Raw genomic sequence first — 25,804 nt, 5'->3', positions numbered from 1 at the left:
AGACGTATATATGTGTGACATGTTGTCCGAACATCATGAATGTATCTGGCAGGCCTTGGCATTGACCTATCTTTCTTTATGAGCTAGAATGAAGTGAAGAAGTGAAAGTATTGTCCATAATCCACTAATCTCTGTGGGCAAAATTCTACAGAAAAGGCCTGTTCTCAGATTGTATTTGACGAGTAATTTTTCAAAATAAAACATGAAGGCAAGAGATAACCGAGTGCTGGAACTGAAATGATTCAAGCACGGACAGTCTGAATTGGAATGTGGTTGGATAAATAGTATGCTATATTCAGTGCTGTAAAGATCAAATCAGTATATCTAAAAAGAAAACGGAGAACAATGTTGACCAGTCTCTTAAGTGTTATAAATCACATTTAGCCACAGACTTTTATCTTCTTGGGTAAGTTATTGCACCTAATCTGCAAGGACCAGATAAATGCCAGACATGCTAGGCTGAATTCTAAATCCCTAAAATAAGGTGGGGGTCAGAGGTTGAAGTTTGAAACTGGACTGCTTATTTAACTATTATGGTGAGGCTGCGTGTCTTTATTTTCACAGTCACTCTATTTTTAACTCATCAATCTGGTTTCTGAGAATTCAGGAAAGCCAACAGTTGGAAGGAAGGAAGAAGGCTTGAATCTATAAGTTCCTTTACATCATAGCTCAGACTGTACATATTTACCAGTAAATCGCTCCCCCAACCACCTCCATAATGATTTGTCTGCCTTCAACTCCCCACCATAGGATAAACACCCTCCCCTTGCTCCCCTTATCGCAAAGCTGGAAGAATGTTCTCAAAGCAATCATGAAAGGTCAATCAAACATTGCTGCCAGTTCATGGGTGTGTCTGTCTTGAGACAGACCAAAGTGGAGAAGCTTCTTTCAGGAAGACACCAAAGACATTGTGAGACTTCGTTGGGGGAAGGTCGAGGTGTCAAAGAGAGCGCTCAAACCTCCAAACAACTAATGTTTTTTTTAAGTATTAGTGTCACAAGTAGGCTTACATTAACACTGGAATGAAGTTACTGTGACAATCCCCTAGTCACCACACTCCGGCGCCTGTTCGGGTACAGTGAGGGAAAATTTAGCATGGACAATGCAACTAACCAGCACATCTTCGGACTGTGGGAGGAAACTGGAGCACCCGGAGGAAACCCACGCAGACATGGGGAGCATGTGCAGATTCCACACAGACAGTGATCCGAAACGGGAATCAAAACCAGGTCCCTGGTGCTGTGAGGCAGCAATGCTAACCACTGTGCCACCGTGCCATCTAACAGACTCTTCAAGCACCACAAAGTCCTGCAAGTTGCAGAATCTGCAGATCACGCATTGGAGTGACCAGCCATCTCAGGACCCATTGAACTGGAATGAAAGCATATTATCCTCGATCGGAAGGGATAGCAGAAGAGGAAGAAGGCGGCCATTTAGCTCCTCAAGTCTGTTTTGCCATTCCATGTGATCGGGCTGTTCTACAACCTAACTCCATACACCTGCTTTTTCTTCAGAACCTTTAATACCTTTGGAAGACAAAAATCTCATTTTTTAAATTAACATTTGATCTAGCACCAAATGTCAGTTAGCGAAGGATTCCAGGCTTCCACAATCTTTTGTGTGAAGTGTTTCCTAATTTCACTCCTGAAAGACTCCTACACTCTCTAACAAATGGGAATAGTTTCTCCAATCAAGTCCAGCTTTTCCTCTTAATATCCTGAAAACTTCAAGGAAATCACACTTTAACCTTCTAAGTTCCAGGGAATACAACACAAGTTCAGTTAAATCTCTCTTTGCAGCTTAATCCTTCAAGTCCAAGTATCATTCTAGTAAATCTATAGAGCACTCACTCCAAAGTCCTTGGACCTTGACTAACAGACTCACGACCAACATTGGTGCAACCCTGAAAACCATTACCCTCTTCCCATGACCACCATCTACCCTACCCTGACTACTCTTGGAAGTCCTGACCACCATTTGACCCTCTCACTCCAACTGTCATCGTACCTCCAACTATTATTGCACCCCCCCAACTTGCTTTCTCTCCCATTACACCAAACCATTAGACCTACCGAGTCTTATGCCACCTCAGTTTCAGTCTTGTAGGAGTTTCCACCTGGCAGGCTGCCACCCTGTCAATCAGGCTGGCTGTGGAAATCTGCAGAAAAAGTGTAAGGACATCCTAGAGTTAAAGAAAACCGACAGGATGGCTGAAATTCAGCCGACACTTTTTCTGGCCCCACTGACAGGTGAGAAAGTCAAGGGAAACCCCGCCTCATCCTTTGTGGAATGTGAAGCCACATTTTTCAGATTTCTGGAAACTATTAGATGCTGTTGGACTCCAGTTCCTTTAAAGGACAGTCAGGAGCTGTTGGCCAATCAGAATGCATCTCAGCAGTCAACCATTCCCATTGCTGTGGGGATACTGTTGATGAGGACAAAGGAGTGTTACGATGGAGAAGGGCATTGCTGCCGGGAGGGTGGAATACAGGGTACTCAATTAGGAGGGAACATCTCCCACCCCCACCACCTCCCACTGAGCCCACAGGAGGTTCTTCCTGTGGTGGAGAGCCCAGCCACCCAAGATCCTAGTAGTAGTGGGAAGAAGCTCTTTAAACAATAAGAACTGGGGAATAAACATACTGGTCTGAACTGATGTTCCATTTTATGGGATACAAAACCAGTTCAGACGAGTACCCTTATTTCTCAGTTTTTACTGTTTTTCCTATGCCCAGGTGGCCCCATTGGCTTCTAGGTGAGAGGGCCAACCTGCCCCGGGCTGGTAAAATGGCATGGTAGCAGAAGGATGATTGGCATTCCACACCCAGCCTTCCCTTGCCATTTTATGGCTCAAAGATTCCCTACCCTCCCTTCAACTCCTCCACCTCCCACACATCCTCAGATGATGGGTATAATCCAGCCAGATGTTTGGGGAAACCCTCCTGAATTTGAACCAGGAGTCTATTTTCTGTAAGTTTGGGGAGTTCCCCGTATAAGTCATGCCGCCACAGGCAGCTCACCCATTTTGTGAATCTAATTTTGGGATGCTTACTTCATCAACAATAACTGCTTTGAGAGCAGGGGGAATGAAAGTGGGTCATGACCAATCGTGGCCAGCAGTAACTGTTGAGCATGATATGGAGCTGGGAGGAGCACTTTTGTTCCTCCTGTCTACATGTGTAATTGAAAAATTTGATCTTACCATCTAATAGCTGCTTGCTAGACCACATCCACATCTGTAAATGCCTGGAGGCAAGCCCAATTTCCATAAGGGGTCTTGATGCAGAACACTCATTATTTTATGCAAAGGGCCTAACATTTGATTTAGACAGCTACTCAGAAGCTTGATAATTGTCCAATGCTATTATTCCATTGAACATTTTCCAGGCACAGGGTGTTATCCTGCACAATGGATCATTTTTTTGCCCATGTTTTCCTCAGAGAAAATGGTTACAGCAATGACAAATTTAACTCCGATGTGCTCCATAAAACAGGGAGCAATTTTAGTCCATCTCACTTTGTGTTAGAATATTTCAGTGCTGGATTACTAAGGGAATCAATTTTAACCTAATATTGCAGATGCGATCAGTGCAGTATTGGTTTTATTCACCAGTTCTTAACTGGGTGGAGTGTAAAATTGACCTGCTGACCCTGTTGGTTTTGTAATGACCTCAACGAGGGGCGAGAGGTGGGCTTCTTGGAATTTGAGCTCCCTGATTGAGGTAATGATTGCCTGTCCAATCAGGGATTCTCACGTGTGTGTGTGTGTGTGTGTGTGTGTGTGGAGCGTCAGGGCTACTGACACTCCAGATTCTGACTTTGTACCTGCAGCACTCTTAGTTGTGGAGATAAGTTTGTAAATTAAGGGAATCTAATGAAGGGGCGCCGGCCTCTGAGGAGTTATTTCGGGTTTCTTGACAGTTAAAATTTCTTCCTGTATTTACCCAGCATTGGAATATTTTGACCATATTTGACAGCCTGCAAAAAACTACAAACGTTTGGTCCTGAATTCAACCAGGAATTAGGAATGCGGTAACTCACTTTTGAGCACCATCTGCCCTCAATGAGATATGACTTCAATAATGTAAGAGGTTCTGTGTTTAATTTTTAGCCATTGATAAGTTTTGAACTATTCAACAAACGATACTGAGGCTGAAGGCTTATCCTCCACATTTAGCTGAAAACACAAAATACGCTACAATTGTATCTCGGTCTAAAGATTCTGCACAAATGCATTCCGTGATCCTTTGCCCGTGGTCCTCGAAGGATAACAATAAATACCGAACCACCATTGCTTGTTGAACCAATATTAATTGTGGAAGCAGTGGGGAGCCTGTTGTTGATTGACTCAGTATAATGTCTTTCTGTGTCCCTATCAGTTACCAGGAACTAATTTCATACAAATTGGGGCCCGACCAAGACATTTCCTAATGATTTCATTTTACAATCAACCGTGTCTCTCTGATCTCAGTATCCCACTGTGCAGTGCCTCTTTCTTTCATTTGAAGCTTGTGATAAGGAATGGAAATCTTTTCCTTCAAGTTATTCAAAGTCAAAGATCTTGATTTCCCTAGATCACACTGCAACACAATTGAAGAAATATTCAAAGATATAGGAAGAACTGTCCTGATCTCAATAATGAGAAATAAAAATGATTCTATAAAATATCACCATAAAATACCAGAAGTTTAGCCCAAAATAGTGTAAAGTACCAGAAATAATGACTTTGGATCCTGCTATTCCTAAAATTTCAGGTGTAACTTTACACCAATCGGAACTGTTATAAATACAGGAAATTGCATTTTCTGGTATTTTATGCAAGGGGTGACTGGTGTGGATATTTAATCAGCTAATCAGAGGGTGGCACAGTGGTTAGCACTCACAGTGCCAGGGACCTGGTTCAATTCCCAGCTTGGATCACTGTCTGTGCGGAGCCTGCACGTTCTTCCTGTGTCTGCATGGGTTTCCTCCGGGTGCTTGGTTTCGTCCCAAAGTCTGAAAGACGTGCTGGTTGGGGGCATTGACCGTGCTAAATTCTCCCTCAGTATACCCGAATAGGCACCAAAGTGGGGTGACTGGGGAATTTTCACAGTGACTTCATTGCAGTGTTAATGTAAACTTGTGATACTAATAATAAATAAACTTAAAAAGTTCAGGTAAGTGGGATTTCAGCTAGAGTAATTTGGAACCAATGAAAGGGATTGAGAAAATTTGCACGTCGCAAAGTTTGAGCATAACACCGGTGAAACAGTTATATGCAGACTTCCTTTGAATAACAGGCACAATTCCGCTCTTCCGCTGAAATGTTCCAGGAAATCCCACGCCAAGTTTGTATATGCCTCTTGGCTGTTCTTGTTCTTCCTTCTTCTCTCAAGATTCTTGGCCTCATTATCTCTTCTGATGGAGCTCTTATTTCTCCATTACTAAAACTGCCTGCAGGAAATTTCACTTCTTTCATGCCAAAGATTTCTTTCTCATTCAACAATTTCTAATTATTTCCAAAGCCAAAAGATTTCCAAGCTCTAACTGTTGATCCCATATCTCAGAAGGCTCCTCAACCACCTCTCTCACACTCTTAAATTGTAGGGATACATAAAAAGGCTTATTACCTCATAGGCAATCCTTTGATCTCACGCTGTCAACTTTTCTCTTGCACTCTCCATTAAAGTTTTTTCCTTTCTCCCTAACGTATCAATCCTACTATGGGCTGTGGTCCTCTCTGATCTTTCCTCTTCTTTACTTTCGAAGCTGCAAGTAATAGATTCTCCTCCCTAGATCCCTGCGGTGTTGAAATCAAGATTCATCTCATCTCCTACTGTAACACATTCGTTCCCAGAACCTCAAAACTGTGGAACTGCTGATTGCCATCACTTCTTCCTTTTATTCTGCAATCTGCAGGCTTTGAAATCAAAGTTTTGTATCACCTAATCCCTACTTCTTGACATCCTTTGTCTTTTAGTCTTTCCAGTCTTGATGATATCTCAGACTGAAGGATTTTTGTCTTAGTTCCGAAATTTACAGAAAAGGATTTTCCATCGTGGAGCGACGGGCCGAATGTCCTCCTTCCATGCAGTATTTGAAGATGCTGGGCAGACTTTTTACCAAAAAGGTGACTTAAGTGTAATTTTGGGTGAGAAAACCGGTGCGATTCGCACCAACAAGCCCAACTTCACAGAGATCCTTTTTAAAGAGCGCCTTAATCTCAATATGATCTCAATGCAATCTCAATGTGACCTCAATGTGAAATTGAAGATCCCTCACCTCCACAGACATTGGGACTCCCCCCCCCCCCCCCCCCCCACCCCCAACCCATTAATGGCATGTTTCAACCTGCACTGCAAGGGTGCCAGGCCATGTCCCCGCGGCATGACCATCATGCTTGGTCTCTGTTTGTGGAGACCAGTAGTGATTCGCGCTGGGTTCCCGCTGCGCCGAGGTTTGGAGAATCCCAGGAGCAGGAGAATCCGGTTTGAAACAGACAAAGCATATTTAAATGACTATTTGAATATGCTAACCAAATTATGTCAGGGTGAGGGGGCTGGATGAATCCCAAAGGGGGTTCCCGCTAAACGTGCCAGGCCCTTTCCTCGCAATTCTCCAACCCCGTGTAGCCCAGCGCAATCTATGTATGAGCCCTCAGGGCTGGAAAATCGCCCCCGCTGTTTTCCAACCACAGACAATAGGGTTCATGAATCAATTCAATATCCCACCAGTGAGAAGTACTGAAACACTTCTTGCACCATGATTAACATTGAGCCTCCCCGGTTTGCCAATGTAGTAGTTTTAAATAGTAAGAAGTTTAACAACACCAGGTTAAAGTCCAACAGGTTTATTTGGTAGCAAAAGCCACACAAGCTTTCGAAGCTCTAAGCCCCTTCTTCAGGTGAGTGGGAATTCTGTTCACAAACAGAGCTTATAAAGACACAGACTCAATTTACATGAATAATGGTTGGAATGCGAATACTTACAACTCTCAATATGATCTCAATATGATCAATAGTTTTAAATAACATACTTCCTTTATGGTAATTCCCATAGCCTTTCACTAATGCTAGTCAAAGCTTCTCAAGTGCCTTGGGACATTGTACGATGTTAAAGGTGCTATATGAATGCACGTTGTTGCTGCTGATGCAAAATTCAACATTTATTTGAAAGCTAAAATTGAACGTTAAATTGTATTTGCATTTTTGATATCTTCCAACAGTTTCACATATGGACATTTATAAAACATATAGAAATTATTTACAGTGTCTGGAGTTCTGCTCAGGTGTGTTCATAAGAACGTAAGCAGGAGTAGCCCATTTAGTCCCATAAAACTATTCCAGCATTCAACTTGACCATGGCTGATCATCTACTTAATTCCACTTTACTATGTTACCCCCATATCCCATGATGTCATAAGTATTTAGAAATCTATCTATCCCTGCCTTCAACATACTCAATGACTGAGCTCCCACAGCCCTCTAGAGTAGAGAATTCCAAAGTTCACCACCCCCTGAGTAAAGAAATTTAGGTTAGTATTTTATTTTAAAAATTCCCTGTTTTTGAGGCAAACTCCAGAAAAACATTTCAGAAGTACTTGTTAGACTGAATGTATATGTACATGGTTATCCTGTATATCCTGTCAAAGTAATCAATTTCTGGGACGGGTCCAAAATAGGTCTTAGGTCTCCCATTTTCGTACATCTATATTGGAGACTTTGCTAATATGATGGTCACTTCACTTCCATCTTATACTGTCCCTCATACACCATTCACCATAATGGACTCTTTACTGTCCATTTTTAAAAGGCATAGCATCAACAGGTTTCTTGGTCTGTATGGTCTCATGAAAAAAGACTACCTTTTTATTTAAGTGATGGCCTTGGATCAACACCCATTTTTTAAAATTGAAAACGTTTGACGATGAGTCAAGAGAACCTTTCACTAATTTACCTTTCAATACATTTCATAATTTGAAAATCCTGCATTATGACCTCCTCAACTTTCTGTTCCACTGAAGAGCAATCAATATTTCAGCGTTTCTTCAATCACCACAGTATCTATTTCCTGGTATAATTCTAGTAAGTCTTCATGGTTCCTTTTCTGCGACTTAAATATTCCATCTGTGACAGGTGGCCACAACTATATACAATACTGTAGCTACTAAGCTCAAGAACGCATTTGTGATTCAATGTATAAAGCTAAGCCTTTATTATGTCATCTTTTAAGGAAGGCATTTTTTTTTCAGCTGATAAATTCTGTTGAGAGAAGAATGCTTCCTTCCGGACCCCTGGCTGCTATAGCTGTCAGATCATAGGATAGATGTTGCTGGTGGGGACAATTTTTTTTTCAGGCAGGATAAAGTCTGTGAATTTGTGATTCATTTTATAGCACGCTGGCAGCACCAAGTGGATGTTTAACATTCACTAAATATACATACATTTGGAGTGGCTTGACCTCCTCAATATTGGAGGGCAGTTCGTCTTCATTGTACCTGGGCAATGTTCAATTCTCAGGCGTGTTGGCAAGCAAATACAGACATTGGCTCATTCTGTCAGATCTTTTCTCCCAGGGAGTTGACCCAGGCGTCAGAATGTGGTAACTGGGCCTGCAACCTGGAGTCATCACAAGCCCAGCATGAGCATGGCGCACAATGGAATATTCCCAGTTCCCCACCTGTTCATCTGCTCATGCAGTGACACCTAATGGTGAGGCTTCTGTCAGGACCTTTTAGTCAACTGTAAAGTCCAGGGCGCTCCCTTGGTGCAACCTGAAGGAAACAAAACAAGGAAGGCCGTATGATTTCAGCCAACCATTCCCCCCCCCCCCCCCCCCCCACCCCATACAGTGAAAAGAATTGTTTCTTGCAGGCTATACAGAGAAAACATACTGTTCATTGAGAAGGAAATGAGAGAGTACAAAATGTAGTGTTACAGTCATAGCTAGGGTGTAGAGAAAGATCAGCTTAATGCAAGGTAGGTCCATTCAAAAGTCTGACAGCAGCAGGGAAGAAGCTGTTCTTGAATCAGTTGGTATGTGACCTCAGACGTTTGTATCTTTTTCCCGAAGGAAAAAGGTGGAAGAGAGAATGTCCAGGGTGTGTGGAGTCCTTAATTATGCTGGCTGCTTTGCCGAAGCAGCGGGAAGTGTAGACAGAGTCAATGGATGGGAGGCTGGTTTGCGTGATGGATTGGGCTACATTCACGACCTTTTGTAGTTCCTTGCGGTCTTGGGCAGAGCAGGAGCCATACCAAGCTGCGATACAACCAGAAAGAATGCTTTCTATGTTGCATCTGTAAAAGTTGGTGAGAGTCGTAGCTGACATGCCAAATTTCCTTAGTCTTTTGAGAAAGTAGAGGCATTGGTGGGCTTTCTTAACTATAGTGTCAGCATGGGGGGTTCAAGACAGGTTGTTGGTGATCTGGAAACCTAGAAACTTGAAGCTCTCTACCCTTTTTACTTTGTCCCCGTTGATGTAGACAGGGGCATGTTCTCCTTTACACTTCTTGAAGTCGATGACAATCTCCTTTGTTTTGTTGACATTGAGGGAGAGATTATTGTTGTTGCACCAGTTCGCCAGATTCTCTATCTCACTCCTGTACTCTGTTTCATCATTGTTTGAGATCCGACCCACTACGGTGGTGTCGTCAGCAAACTTGAACACAGCCTCGTGGGGCATCAGTGTTGAGGATGATCGTGGAGGTGGTGTTGTTGCCTATCCTTACTGATTGTGGTCTGTGAGTTAGGAAGTTAAAGATCCAGTCGCAGAGGGAGGTGCTGAGCCCTAGGCCACGGAGTTTGGGGATGAGTTTCGTGGGAATAATAGTGTTGAAGGCTGAGCTGTAGTCAATAAATAGGAGTCTGAGCTAGGTGTCCTTGTTATCTAGGTGTTCCAGGGTTGAGTGCAGGGCCAGGGAAATGGCATCTGCTGTGGACCTGTTGCGGCGGTAGGCAAACTATAGTGGATCCAGGTAGTCCGGGGAGGCTGGAATTGATTCGTGCCACGACTAACCTTTCCAAGCACTTCATAATGATGGATGTCAGAGCCACCGGCTGATAGTCGTTGAGGCATGCTGCTTGGTTTTTCTTAGGTACCAGGATGATGGTCATCTTCTTGAAGCAGATAGGGACCTCCGATTGTTGTAAAGGGAGATTGAAGATGTTTGTGAATACTTTGTTTCCACTCCAATGAAAATGCTAATCCCTGCCAGAGGGCAAGAATGTTTTGGTACTGCTTTAGGGGAATGTAAGCGAGCTCAATAGAATCTTAGTGATTTGGCAGGAAGTACCCCAACAATCATGCGCAGAAAGTAATTCATGAAATATGCCACTTGAAATTTTACCAGCACCCTAAAGATTGTTACTGCCTGATTTTGAAATGCATAAAGGTCAATGTCAATGTGAAACTGGAAGTCCAGATTTTCTTCTCCACTCGCATATTAATGGTAAGTCAGAACAATTGCAAGATGCACTGATTGAGAAAATTTTGCAGCAATATTTATCAACAGTAAACCAAATTAAGATAACAGGGCACTGATCAAGGATAATGCATGTGCCAGCTCATCAGTGTGTGAAGTTGCATAAGTATTCTGCCAGATGAGAAATTTGTTGGGGGCAGGCTACAGAAAACCAGTGATGGGTAGGGCTACAGGCATATTCTTGGTTTACTGGGAAGCCTGCCAAACAGCCTGCTATCCATCTGAAGCAGGATTAAGACATCAATTTGACACAAGACTTTGTGTAGAGTTAGAATCATAGAATCCCTACAGTGCAGAAGGAGGCCATTCGGCCCATCGAGTCTGCACCGACCACAATACCACCCAGGCCCTATCCCCACAACCCCATGCATTTACCCTAGCTAGCCTCCCTGATAATAAGGGGCAATTTAGCATGGCCAATCCACTTAACCCGCATATCTTTAGACTGTGGGAGGAAAATCAGGAGCACCCGGAGGAAACCCACACAGACCTGGGGAAAACGTGCAAATTCCACACAGACAGTGATCGAAACCAGGAATTGAACCCGGGTCCCTGACGCTGTGAGAGAGCAGTGCTAACCACTGTGCCGCCCCATTATTTAGTGCCCATTCTTCCCAGCATGGAAGTAGTGGTCAACTCCATTCTTACACTAGAACCAAACCGTGATGCAACATCTGATAGTCAATATTGCAGCTTCATTTGCAGGACAAAGAGCAGGCAGCTAACATTTGAGTGCTGCATTGGAAGCTCAGACTCCTATTACGCAAGGTCATCTTGCCGCCATGTAGGCTTAGGCTGCTGCCATCAGGGCGACAGATACCAGTATTCAGAGGGGCTTGCAGGGTATCATAGAAGTCCAATGATCTGTCCGCCAGTCGGTTGCTTGAATTGCTATGGGAGTGTTAGTACCTCACTGGACTACAAACCTGCTGTCCCCTCTCAGAAAGACAGCATTTGCCCTCTTGCCACTGCCACTCCACCTATGTCTTGTTGTTGCCAGTCACCCAGCTAGCCCACACTGCTGCAGCTATACCCGGACGGTGCAGTATACCAGACGGTGCAGTATACCCAGGCTTTGTATGTCCAGAGTGCTGTAGGTCATCCTTGATGGCCATCTGTGGTCTCCACTACTGAAAGTCAGCAGCCTTCCATTGGACACGTTGCACTGCATACTAGCCCACGGACAGGCAAAGGCACATGGAAAACAGGCACCTAAAGATTATCGCATCAGATCAGTCAGGATCTCATTGAATGGCATGGCTTACTCGATGGGCCAAATGGCCTACTTCTGCTTCCATGTCCATTGTGGCTGGCCAAGGGAACACTGTGATGGCCGGAGTAGGTAAGCAGCTAAGACTTTTGGTAAATGGGGAATTGGAGGTGTGCATATTAGTGTGACACTTGGATGAGCTTTCCAAGGACATTCTAGGCAGAAAAAGCTGTCGAGAAATAATCTTTTCCTCTTCATTTTACTCCTTCTCATATTCCTGTTCTCCAGGTGCTCAAAATACAGCTGCTGGCAATGGCTCCCCCTAATGTGATGGCGAGATTATGCAGCAGACCACCACAAATATTAATGCCTACTCAGCTTAGCAATGTTCCCAATGTACTGCTGATGCTGTATAAGGCTCTGGTTAAACCCCATTTGGAATATCGTGAGCAGGTTTGGGCCCCATAACTAAGGAAGGATGTGCCGGCCTTGAAGGAGGTCTAGAGGAGATTCTCAAGAATTATCCCAGGAATGAAGGATTTGTCATATGAGGAGCGGTTGAGGAGTCTGGGGCTATACTTGGTGGAGTTTAGAAGGATATGGGGTGATCTAATTGAAACCTACAGAATACTGAGAGGCTTAGATAGAATGGATGGAGAGGATGTTTCCACTAGTGGGAGAGATTAGAACTTGAGGGCACAAAGTCAGAGTGAAGGGACGCTCCTTTAAAACTGAGATGAGAAGGAACTTCTTCAACCAGATGGTGGTGAATCTGTGGAACTCATTGCCACCAAGGGCTGTGGAGGCCGGGTCATTGAGTGTCTTTAAGACAGAGATAGATAGGTTTTTGATCAATAAGGGGATCAAGGATTATGGGGAGAAGGCAGGAAAATGAGGATGAGATTCATATCAGCCATGATTGAATGGCGGAGCAGACGTGATGGACCAAATGACCTAATTCTGCTCCTATATCTTATGGGCTCATGGTCTCTAATTTTGATTCCATGAGTGCATGGGCAATTTCTTTAAGTATGCAGTCCCATTAAAATATCTGCACGGCCATGCAGGCACTGTAATTTAAAGGAGCCAACTTGTGCAAGTCTTTGTGAGGATTCTCAGGCACAACTGCAGAACTTGGAGAGAAAATTACTGCCAACTATTATAGAGCTCCTCCAGCACAGCTCAAGTAGCAGAGGCATTGCTTCAGCACACTAATGGTCTGTCTGCACTGTATTTTTATGTGGAAGCAAGACTCTCATTGAATAGAATCTGTGTCATGTGTTGCACACTGGAGTCATCAACCATGCCATCAGTGGATAGCTCTTGTCAGCTAGTAGTTCCGAGTAGTTCAAATGCAAACTGGCACAGTGGACTGTAGTAGAATGAAAACTTCATGATTGCTGCCGATAACTAGAATTGGCTTCAGTAATTATCTGCCTGTAATGATGCATCAACTGGAAACTGGCACACAGTGCCACCATGGCAGTGTGCATGCAATCCAAGACACCCTGTACCATGAAGAAACGTGCAATCACAACAAAGCCATGTCCTCTCTACACCTACTTGGTCTCTGACAAGAAAGAACAAAATGTAGTTCTTTGTCAATAGGGAGACTCGGTGACCTCCCTTGTGCAACAATGCATAGAAAATTGTGAGGTGTTTCAAATTGCTCAACCTGCAGCTGGAAGGTGCTTGATATGTAAAAGTTAATTACCATTATTTTCACAGCCACTGGTGGATGCAGTTCTTGGCTGTTCTGAGGTTGAAGTTGCAGCTCTCGTTTCACTGAGGATTATGTTAGTTAAGGACAGATATCTCACATATTGTTCTTTGTTGTAGTTCAGATGTGAGAATTGCTCCCTGACTACACTGATGGACATAATCTCCTGCTGAGAGTCCTTATCCTTTTTTCTCTATCTCCAAACCTCCTGAATTCATTCTCCAAGCCTCCTGTATTCTAAGATGAACACCTACTCTTGAACCCATGACTGGGAGCAATTGGTTTGTGCAGGAATCTTGAAGTCAGCAAGAATTCCTTAACACCTGCTGCACCACATCCTGTAAAAACTTCTGCAACCATCTAAAGCACCAAGCACTTGTAGAATTGTCACAACAATCAAATGAAAGCAACTTGGAATCAGTCTGTAAGAAGTGGATGTTCCCTTTAAATAAAATAGGTACGTTCAGCTTTATGAGGTTAAAAGGGGTATTGGCTGGAGTGTTGAACTCTAGAATAGCATCAGTTGTTGTTGTATGATGATTAGTGTCATGATTTTCCTGCTCTGAGTACTTCTGGCAGATGTTGACTGGGCAAGTACTAATGCCTGCATCAATATGGCACCCATCCATGGGGATGCGAGACTGATACACCTCGCTCCAAAAGGCAGGGCCCAAAAATAACGTGTTGATGATCACGCTCTCTCTCTCGATCTCTCTTCTCCATCTCCTCGTATCAGTCAATCCTTGTCTTCTAATCCGACAGTGTTTAAGTCTCTTGCCTTCACATCTTTTCCAAGATGGTCCTCTTTTCCTTTCCTCTGGCCGTCCCATCTCCATAACTCACTATAATAACTCCAGGAGTCGGCTGTAAAGGAACTGTGCCTCATTGCACAAAATTCAATAAAGCAAAAATCACAAGCCTGTGGTGAATGCAACAGGCCCCAACCGGGACAAGGGAATAATGGACCCACTCGGGGGCCTCCTTTATATAGGACTCGGTATAGGAGCTCCACCTGGTTAGTTAACTGACAATCCCCCAGGGAGCTCATATTCAATGAGTCCTCCGGGAGGTTAACCAGTGAATCCCCAGGCAAAGTCATGGGGGTTATCACACTCACCTCACCGCATTTCTCTCCACAGCAAATTACCATACCGTTTCAGTCTCTTCTCGCTACTTCAATACTCCCACTATGTTCACTGACCCCCTGATGTGCTGATTCTTGATGTTGTCCTTTCGCATCACTCAACCCAGTCAATGCAGCACCTGTGTTGCATTGATATGCAGTCATTATTCCTCTCTTCTTGATGTTGTCCACATTTCTCCACCATATAACAATGCTGGTCTCACAAGTGTCTTGAAGATTGTTCCTTTCCACTTCAGTGATATTTTCAGTCATCACACTCCACTACACATCTTTCAATTCCTTCAACTGGAGCTAATTTGTTATTTAATTACCATTCCATACTTCTACCTTCTGCATTGACCCCAGATACTTGAAACTGTTGTATGTTTCGACATAACACGAAAAGAAATCAAAACTTCACTTCTTTGCTGAACAGAAAAGATGGCTGCTGCTAGTTACATGATCCACACGAGCTACAAGAACAAAAGAATCCTCTCATCATTGTGGAATTTCACACCGAATCGTAAGGACACAAAGTTAACCACAAAACAAAGGGACACGCAGATCGAAACTCATTGGGCGGAATTTTACGAGACAGAGTGTTTAGCTAGTATTTACACGGGAGAGTTTTAGGTCCGTTTTCTAGGCAAGCCTTTACTCCGAATCTTCTCGACTTAGACTCAAAAAAACTGGGCTAGATGATTTCTAGCCACTAGATGGAGTGGGTGGCGCTTAACTTGCCAGCAAGGCTGCTGCAGCTGCAGAGGGAGCCATTGCGCATGTGCACACCTTTGATTGCAGAGAGATGACGGATGTGAAAGATCTATTAGTTCTGCTGCCACAGCCAGCCTTATATATTTTATTTATAGGCCCCTTCCCCAGCTATCCCAGGGCCCCACAGCCGATAGCGAGCGCCCTCCCACAGAACAATTGTTCCCCCCCCCCACCACCACAGATCGCATGCAGAGTGGCAGTGGGGCCTCCTCCCCCACCACGGAGACCCTGCCCTGGTGGGCAGTGCCAGGCTGTCACTGCCCAAGGGGTACCCCCCCCATCCTTGCCTTTGATTTCCCAGGGGGTCTCAATGGCCTGCTGATACAATGGCTTCCTGACACAAGAATCTTTACATAGATGGTTACTCTTTCAGAAGCTAATGACTGGGACATTATCAGAAGTGAAATCAAAGCCAGTTCCAGACACTGCTTAAACATCCCCTTTGAATTTTTGTGGAGAAAGGTCACATGACTTGAGTGACCATTTTGAAATCTTTACATTTCTTTGAGAATGAAAAAATCGTCAGTCTGCTGTTTTGACACTAAAGTATTCCAGCAGCTTGGTTGGTTCAGCAAGCAGTTGGTTACAAGCTCTCAACTCCTTGAAGCCTGCTTGGTTTTAAAACTCTCTGATCATTGCCCAGCAAGTGGCCGAAGCACAGAACCCCATCGTGCTGCAGCATCATTCATTTCAAGAGCTTTCATATTGTTGTCTTCAACCAGAAACTCAGCAAGACTGAACTCCTCCACAAAGAAAACAGACTCTGGACTTTGACTTCTCGGTCTCTGGAATTCACGCGAACTAATATTTATGTCTTCATTTTTTATATGTATGTGAGAGTGTTTTGTGTATGTTTGTCTTGTGTGTATATGTGCGTTTGCGCAGTGTGTATTTGTGTGTGTGGGGAAATAAATTAATCTTCTGAGTAAATCATAACGCAAGTTTGCTGTGAGTCATTAGTAACTTGGATCACACAAACTGAAGATTATGTAAGTTCGCCACAGCATACTTTAAAAATAATTCAAAAAATCTTCTGCTTATGGGAACAGTTGGTGAGAGGAAAGAAGTACAGCTTGCCTGTCTGTCCTGTCCGTAACACCACTCATTTTCTCCACGTCTAAATCCATAATCTTCACCCCTTCACTTCCCTAGGCTCTACCCTAGGCGCGTCTTGATCATCTTCCCTCGACTCAAACTGACAGTGAAATATATTAGGTCTTGGATCTGCTGACCTTCATCCCCTTGTCTTCCACTGTTTTCTCTAGTTCTCCAGATACTCGATCATGTTCTCATCATTTATTTCACCCCACTGCATTGGTTGAGTAGTGTAGCGGGGCAGGAAATTTGAGCGGGAGACTAAAAATGGGAATCGCGACCAGCGTCCAGGTGGTTGCAATCCTCCCAGGCCATTTTTATTGAAGTAACAACCTGATTTAAATATTCATTCCTTCATTTTGATGTTATTAGTGAGCCCGGGACACAATCGTCCAGACTCAATTAGCTTTCCGACCGTGCCAGTGGAGGTCCTCACTAGCGAGGATCACAACTGGTCCTCACCAACAGGGACCAGATGTGATGACCTCGCCAGTTGGACCGGAGGCCAATGAGCCCCCCCCCCCCCCCCCCCCCCCACCCCCGGGTGGTCGGGGCAGAAGGGTGATGCCCATTGGGCAGTACCAGCCCAGCACCCTGACACTGCCAGCTTGGCACTGCCCACCATGCACCCTGGTACAGCCCACTGGGCAATGCCAAATGGGCGGGGCCACAGGGGTGGAGCCAGATGGGGAGGGGGGGGTGGTCGAGAGGAGAGAAGGGAAGGGGAGAAACTCTGTATTGGGGGTGGGAGCTGGTTGTATAGCCAGCCAATCGGGGGTTGGGGAAGTCGATTGGGCTCTGTGAGGGGGGTCTATGAGGGGGTGGCGATCGCCAGCGGGGTCTGTGGGAGGGGTGGGGAGGCGATGTCTGTGTATGCCTGTACACACTAAATGGGAGACCAGGGAGCATGCCTTGCCGTCTGTAGCTGGCTTTCCTGGCGACCTTAGGCTCCCCTCCCTCCCCACTGCTAAAATAATTGAGAGTGGGGAAAATTGCATGGGATAGTCTCTTAAAAAAAAAACAGAGTGAAACTCTCCAGCTTTCAGACTTTTATGACACTTAGAATTTTGGGGGTAAATTCCATCCTTAGAGTCAGGGGGTCATAGAGTTTTCAAACACAAAAAGGGGTCCTTCGGCCGATCGTGTGTGCACCAACCATAGAAATCATAGAAACTCTCCAGTGCAGAAAGAGGCCATTGGGCCCATCGAGTCTGCACTGACCACAATCCCACCCAGACCCTACCCCCACATCCCCACATCTGTTACCCACTAATCCCTCTAACCTACGCATCTCAGGACACTAAGGGGAAATTTTAGCTGCACATCTTTGGACTGTGGGAGGAAACCAGAGCACCCGGAGGAAACCCATGCAGACACGAGGAGAATGTGTAAACTCCACACAGATAGTAACCCAAGCCGGGAATCGAACCCAGGTCCCTGGAGCTGTGAAGCAGCAGTGCTAACCACTGTGCTACCGTGCGTGCCGCCCATTAAGGACCTACCCCTTCTAATCCCATTTTCTAGTACTTGGTGCTTGTATGTTATGACATTTCAAGTGCTCATCTAAATGCTTTTTAAATGTTGTGAGGGTTCCTGCCTCTACCACCCTTTCAGGCAGCGAGTTCCAGATTACCACCACCCTCTGGGTGCAAAGGTTTTTCTTTAAACCCCTCTAAACCTTTTTTCCACTGGCGGGGGGAACTAGAACTAGAGGACATAGCCTCAAAATAAGGGGAAGCAGATTTAGGGCGGAGTTGAGGAGGAACCTCTTCACCCAAAGCGTTGTGAATCTGTGGAATTCCCTGCCCAGTGAAGCAGTTGAGGCTACCTCATTGAACGTTTTTAAGACAAGGATAGATAAATTTTTGAACAGTAAAGGAATTAAGGATTATTGTGAGTGGGCGGGTAAGTGGAGCTGAGTCCACGAAAAGATCATCCATGATCTTATTGAATGGCGGAGCAGGCTCGAGGGGCCAGATGACCTACTCCTGCTCCTAGTTCTTATATTCCCCCCTTCATTATTCTCTGCTGTAAGGAAAACAAGTCCAGCCTAACCAAACTCTCTTCATGGCTGAAACGCTCCAGCCCAGGCAACATCCTGGTGGATCTCCTCTGCACCCTCTCTCGTGCAATCACACCCTTCGTATAGTGTGGTGTCCAGAACTGCACGCAGTACTCTAACTGTGGCCTAATGAGCGTTTTATACAGCTCTGTCATAATCTCCCTGCTCTTACGTTATATACCTCGGCTAATAATTCAAGTATCCCATATTCCTTCTTAACCACCTTATCTACCTGTCCTGTTGCCTTCAGGGATCTATGGACATGCACCCCAGGCCCCTCTGATTCTCTGTACTTTCTAAGATAAGAGGCGATTTAAAATCTGCTTCCCAGTATACCCCAGCCTGCTTTTCCCAAATCAGGTAGGGTGTCTAATAAGCGCTAACCCTTTACTCACTCCCCCATCTTATGCAACCATTGTGAAATCTAATAGTCTTAAAAGAGTAAAGAAACCCACATTTTGAATATATGGAATCATAGAATCCTACAGTGCAGAAGGAGACCTGCACAATCCCACCCTGGCCCTATCCCCATAACCCCATGCATTTACCTTACCTCGTCCCCCTGACACTAAGGAGCAATTAGCATGGCCAATCCACCTAACCCGCACATCTTTTGGAGTGTGGGAGGAAACCAGAGCACCCGCAGGAAACCCACGCAGACACGGGGAGAACATGCAAACTCCACACAGACAGTATCCCAAGCCGGGAATCAAACCCATCCCTGGCATCGTGAGGCAGCAGTGCTAACCACTGTGCCAGCATGCCGCCCCAAATCTTCTCCCCATTGACAAAGACAAGCTACGCACCAGCACTGCCTATAAAGATGAGTTAGGTTTCACTTTATCCAGCACTTTGATGTGGAATTCTTTTGGAGTTGAAAGTGATTTGAACTCGCAGATCAATGAGTATGCAATGTATCATCAACCTGTTCTGATAAAAGACCTAAGTGAGCGCACACACCTAATATATTGCTGAGCATTTCTAATGTTTAATAATAAATGTTAGACTTCAGTTGTTAAAAAATGTTGTGTGCTTTTCATTGATTTGTTGCTACATTGCTCAAATTAGAACATTTTTCTTGTCTTTCAGGCCTTCACCTGTAAGTGAAAGTGCTCCAATAGGAACTGTAGTTGTCACTGTAACTGCAGCTGCTATCAATCAAACTATAGTGTATTCAATTATAGCCGGAAATGATGGTGGTAAGAACATTTTTTGAGATGAATAATTTTGTGTATAAATGTGAAATATTTATATATATATAATTGAATTAAACAATATATAAACTGAGCATAAGACCTCAAAGTTGGAAGATAGCAAACCACATTATCAAAGGTTTATTTTTACGAAAAATATATGTTTTAACAGGAGCATTATCCAAAATCCAACTTGCTGAAAGCTGGCAAACCAGATATTTTTCTCTCCAGAGATCGGGGCCCCACTTCCTGAACATAGTAAGCACAGGAAAGAAAAAGCCATTCTCAGGCTGATCCCAGTGGATGGAATCAGCAAGAGTTTTGCACACACTGGACCTGAGTCCATTGCAGAGCTTTTAAGACCTGCCTCTCCCGACCCTCCCTATTCTCCGGATACAAAGATGCCTGTCCCACCAATGGAACGGAGTCAGGATTTCCTCCGTGAGGTTCTGCACCCCGAAGGACTCACCGCTATAAGTCAGGGTGACAGAGCCGCGTTACGTGTCCTGTAAACTGGGTCCATTGATTCCTTCCAACAAAACTGCGTTCTACCTGTATGTATTTTCACCATGTCCCAGTGAAGGGATCACGGGAGCAGGGGTGAGATTCTGCTAAGCAGCAATGAGACAACAGCAATGCAGCTTTATTAATTCCAGATCCGATTTCAGTCCTCACTTTGTGACAACAGAAAACAAGTCTTTTTTTTTCATTCATGGGACATGGGCGTCGTTGGCAGGCCAGCATTTATTGCCCATCCCTAGTTGCCCTTGCTCAAAGGGTAGTTGAGAGTCAACCATGTTGCTCTGGCCCTGGAGTCACATGTTGGCCAGGCCAGGTAAGAGCAGCAGATATCCTTCTTTAAAGGACATGAGTGAACCAGATGGGATTTTCCAACAATCGGCAAAGGTTCTGAAATCCAGATATTTTTCATTGAATTCAAATTTCACCATCTGCCGTGGTGGGATTCGAACCTGGGTCCCCAGAACATTAGCTGAGTTTCTGGATTAATAGTCCAGTGATTAATAGTCTAGTGATAATGCCACTAGGCCATCGTCTCCACCCCTACAATCTAATGACAGCAATCCAAAATCCAGGAAAATCAAAAACTCAGTTTAGGAGGCTGCTGGATTTTGGACATCAAACCTGCATTTATTTACCTAGTGTATAATGTACAGCATTGACTCTTTACGTGTATTCCCAGTGGTTTGCTTGTCATCTACACAACTGTTTTAACACATACTCCTTCCTCTTCCTACTACTTATTTTAAAAAATTAATTCTTGGGGTGCAAGCATCACTGGCTAACATTTGTCGACCATCACTAAATACCCTCGAGAAGTATTGGACCACTGCAGTCCATATAATACAGAGATACACCAAAAGTGTTGTTAGAGAGGGAATTCCAAGATTTTGGTCCAGTGACAATGACAGATATATTTTCAAGTCAGGATGGTGTGTGAATTGGTAGGTGGTGGTGTTTCTTTGCACCTTCTGCCCTTGTTCTTCTGGGTGGTTGGTGCAGTGCAAGGAGCTTTGGCATATTGCTGCAGTGCATCTTGAAGATGGTACACACTGTTGCCATTATGTACCAGTGAATGTTAAGGGGATGGATGGAGTTTCTTGAGTGTTGTCAGAGTGCACTCATCCTGGCAATTGGAGAGTATTCCACCAAACTTCTGACTTGTGCTTTGTGGGTGATGGAAGGGCTTTGGGGTGTCAGGATGGTAGATACACAGCGCAGAATTCCCAACATCTGATTGCTCTTATGGCCAAAGTTTTTATGTGACTGGTGTAGTTATATTTCTAGCTATTAGTGGTCTCTAGGGAGTTGATAGAGGCAGATTCACTGATGGTATCATTGAATATCAAGGGGAAATAGTTAGATTCTTTCTTGTTGGAGATGGTCATTGCCTGACAATCCAACTCTAACAATTAGTATGTTCTTCACACTACCACATCCTCCCCAAAATCACAGAATGCAGCCACATGGAGAATTGCCTCTGATCTGCTTCCTAACCAATTCATTTTATTCTGTTTATTCACTGCCACAGATTCTGACTCAGATAGAGAACAGGCAATGAGTAATCAAGATCTAATTTTAGTTTTAATTCAGTTCCAATGCTATATCTTAAACATGCATTCATGTACATGCATCGGTACATGTACATAGTTAATGGTGCTACATGATCTGCTCTTGTATATGGCTTTAAAGGAATAATTTTAATAGTGCATTACATTTAAAACATTTGTGTGATTCACTTCTGTCCCAGGTCAGTAAATGGCACTATTCCTCGAATAAAGTTATACATCATACATATACATCAATGTTTAATGTGTTACACGAATGTGCAGTCCAATTGCACAGAAACATATAAAAAAACAAATTAAACAAAACAACTTTAATAATTTATAGGTTATATAAATCTGATACAAGACTCAGGAGCATTGAATTTTGGACTAAACTACCTCTGGCATCAGATTCATAAGTGACTTGCAATAATGGCCAATTTTGCTATTTACTGTTGCTATTTACTTCTGCCTCTGCCATTCTGACCAGTTTTCTTTCCATTGAAATGAATGGCATGAACATTGAGCTAATGGGGAATCTGCTCCACTAGCTTGTAGCCCACATGGTGGAAGTGAATGCTTACTCCTGTATATTTCCACCGATTTTGATTCTTTGCTGACCTTTGATCATATTTCCCACCAATTAGGAATTTAGGTTGAGTACACCAGTTATCTTTACTTCAATATTTAAATACATTGGGACATTTTTAATCTTCACGGACCCCCTCCCCCCACCTTTTCCCTCCTGATGAATATCAAATTGACCCAAATTTGATTTAAATTGAATGAAAATTGAGAGTTGGCAAGTTGGAGGAAATTGGTGCAGTGGTGTGGGCCGTGTTCTACAATAAGCAGGCTAATTGCTCTGCTGTATTACTGCACAGACAGTGAAGACAAAAAACACTACTGTACTTTCAATAAGCAATCCTACCTCATTTTGATAGGTAATAGGTTCTGGGAATAAGTAGCATAATAATCTCAAGGGAACATTCCTAAGTCAGGGCATAGATCGGTTGTGTGCATAAATAGAGTGACTTTTTCTTGAGCTGGAATGCAAAACATAATCTTTCCTGATAGTGCATAGTCCAATCTGGTTATGGCAATAAATAGTAGAGATGTAACAAGAGGATTGCAGTAAATTGGCTGATCTCAGCTTGGGGCTGGGTGTTGGATGTTACGATTTATCTTGGCACTCCAGAGAAATACATCAAGGTTGTTACTCCTGATTATTGCACCGCTGCAGCCCCCCACAACCCATTATTTAGAAATGGTGGCATTCACAGCTAAAAGGCTTCTTCATATGTCTCATTTCTAATTGGCACCAATTTACCAGCCTATCATAGAATCAGAGAATTGTTACGCTGCAGAAAGAGGCCATTTGGACTGTCATGTCTGCACTGGCTCTCCAAATGAGCATTATGACATAGTGTCAGCCCCCTGCCTTTTCCCTGTACCCCTGCACATCATTTCTATTCAAGTAATCATCTCATGCCCTTTTGAATGTCTTGATTGAACCTGCCTCCACCATGCTTCCAGACAGTGCATTCCAGACCCGAACCACTCATTGTGTGAAAAAGTGTTTTCACACATTATTTTTGCTTCTTTTGCAAATCACTTCAATCTGCACCCTGACTTTCTTGATCCTTTTACAAAGGGGAACAGTTTCCCATGGGATAATCTTAACTTATTTGTCATGATCCATGTGTTTGTCCACATGTACTCCAAAACCCACCTTATTCTGCCCTGTCTGTCCGTTCTATTTCCAGTCTGCTCTTTATTATAATGCTGTTTGTCTCTCCTAGTCCTTTGTGTATCTTGTTTCTCTTCTTTGCTGCTTAATCCTGGTGATTCTCCCCTATTAAATACTCTAAACCTTCCTCCACGTTAATTGATCCTAGCCTTGTTGAGGTGCAACCAGCTTTCCTTGTCTAGATTTGTCCTGCCTCTGAACAGGTTGTGATGTATGGAACCTGAAGCCTTCCCCTCCTACAACATTTTTACAGCCGCACATCAGCCTGCCTTGTCGTTTATTTCCTATACCCACTGGTATGTGGCACTGGGAGTACTCCAGCAATTACTACCTTTGCAGCCCTGCTCTCTAGATCCTTCCCTCGATCCTGAAACTCTATCTGAGGACATCAGCCCTTTTCTTTCTCATGTCAGTTTCCAAATGGACCCTGACTCCTAATTGCTCCTAGCTGCTCCCCAGCAGGATGTTCTGCACCCATTCTGTGACATTCTTTACCCTCCGATATAATGCATCATGTGAAATTCATGAAGGTGGCTGCAGAAGCGCCTGTCCTTCTGACTATCAAATCTTCCATGGCCAGTGAATTTTTACACTCTGCCATGGCCCCTCTGCAGTCATTTGCCCAGTGGTGCTTTGATTTGTTCTGAGCTACATTCCCCAACGCACTGCCCCCCTCACCAAGATTCAGCACTGAAAGCTGGTCTGTGAGTGCCAGTCCCCCTGGAAGATAGCTGGACTGTTGTCTGTCTCTTCTTCCAAATGTGCTGAATGGCCACATGTTTACTGTCCTGCTTAATTGTCCATGGCTGTGGAGTGACCACATCTCAGAACGTACAATCCAAGAAACTGTCAGTCTTTCACATGTTCTTCAGTGCCATCGGCCACTGTTTGAGCTCAGAAACCCTAAGCTTTAGTTGGACCAGCCAGAAGAACTTTTATACTCACCTAAAACCACAAAAAGTAGCATTGGATCAGAAGCTCTATCATGATCCTGCCCACCTCCAGCTTTAACAGATGCATGTTTCGAGGCGTGTGCGAAACTCCCTTGGAGTTGTCAGATAAGTACTGTCAGTATTTAAATAGGCAGTTAGCTGTGAATTTAACCCAGTATTCTGGCTTTAGCAGCCAGCGCATGGGGTTCCCATAATCATAGAAATCATAGAAACCATACAGTACAGAAAGAGGCCATTCGGCCCATCGAGTCTGCACCGACCACAATCCCACCCAGGCCCTACCCCCATATCCCTACATATTTTACCCACTAATCCCTCTAACCTACGCATCTCAGGACACTAAGGGGCAATTATAGCATGGCCAATCAACCTAACCTGCACATCTTTGGACTGTGGGAGGAAACCGGAGCACCCAGAGGAAACCCACGCAGACACGAGGAGAATGTGCAAACTCCACACAGGCAGTGACCCAAGCCAGGAATCGAACCCAGGTCCCTGGAGCTGTGAAGCAGTAGTGCTAACCACTGTGCTACCGTGCCGCCCGATGTATAAAACTCGTATGGGTCGACAAGGCAAGAGCACAGCAGGAAATCATTGTTCATTGAAAAGCCTTAAAACAGTGAAACTGATTAGCTGCTGAGTTGCCTATGTGAAATATGTATGCTCACAGGACTTGTTCATTAAGCAAGATTTTGCTGCTTCTAAGGTGACTTTCAACTTTCTGGATGCCATTTCACATACATTGAACTTTACTCACCTTAATCTGATCTTCACTGCTGTCAGTCTTCACTGCACCTTACGAGCTGCTTATGCAGCCGCGCCATGGACATCTGGTGAAGCACAATTGGAGGAGTCGCAACAACACCAGGGGCAACAGGAGCAACACGTTCCCCTCAACATCATGCCTCTCCACAGGACACAGGGAATTGACACAGAGATCCAGCTTGAAGGAGGCAATACCCCCAACATTTTCTGGACATGTGTGTGCAGTAGTCATGCAAGAGGCTCACGCAGGCTATTGTTGATAGCTGCCATCCTTGAGCAAATGCTCAGCAAGCATTGCCAGTGGCCGTCAACGTGGCTATCACTGAGGGTCATTCCTCATTCTCTGCCTCTCCCTGGAGTTGTGCACTTTTTCCTGCAGAGACAAAACAACAGAGGGTGTGTTTTTACAGCCTATCACTGCAGGGATGAGCCCAGAAAATGTGGCGAACTGTTCAAATGTCCTTTGGCTTTGGTGGGACCGGAAGATCCTATGACTCTGAGAAATGGATTGTGTGGAGAGGAGAGAATGACACTAAATTTGGAAAATGAGTTTGAGGCATGTGTGCGAGATGCCAGTAAGGTGAAAGAGAATGTGAGTGTTGGCTGTTCAGATGAGGATGTGCCTGGAGAGGG

General features: G+C 44.3%; 1 protein-coding gene across 1 annotated transcript in view; it reads left to right on the top strand.

The window, feature by feature from the left end:
- Window positions 1-25,804, top strand: part of pcdh15b (protocadherin-related 15b) — a 655,691-nt gene that overhangs the window by 521,152 nt on the left and 108,735 nt on the right. The window contains exon 23 of the mRNA XM_078222925.1: window positions 19,534-19,643. Coding sequence (XP_078079051.1) covers window positions 19,534-19,643 — 110 coding nt within the window. The remainder of the gene's footprint in view (window positions 1-19,533; window positions 19,644-25,804) is intronic.

The sequence above is a fragment of the Mustelus asterias genome, chromosome 11 (assembly GCF_964213995.1).
Source record: "Mustelus asterias chromosome 11, sMusAst1.hap1.1, whole genome shotgun sequence".
Classification (NCBI taxonomy): domain Eukaryota; kingdom Metazoa; phylum Chordata; class Chondrichthyes; order Carcharhiniformes; family Triakidae; genus Mustelus; species Mustelus asterias.
Note: the sequence above shows the minus strand (reverse complement) of the source record. Positions and strands in the feature narration are given on the sequence as shown.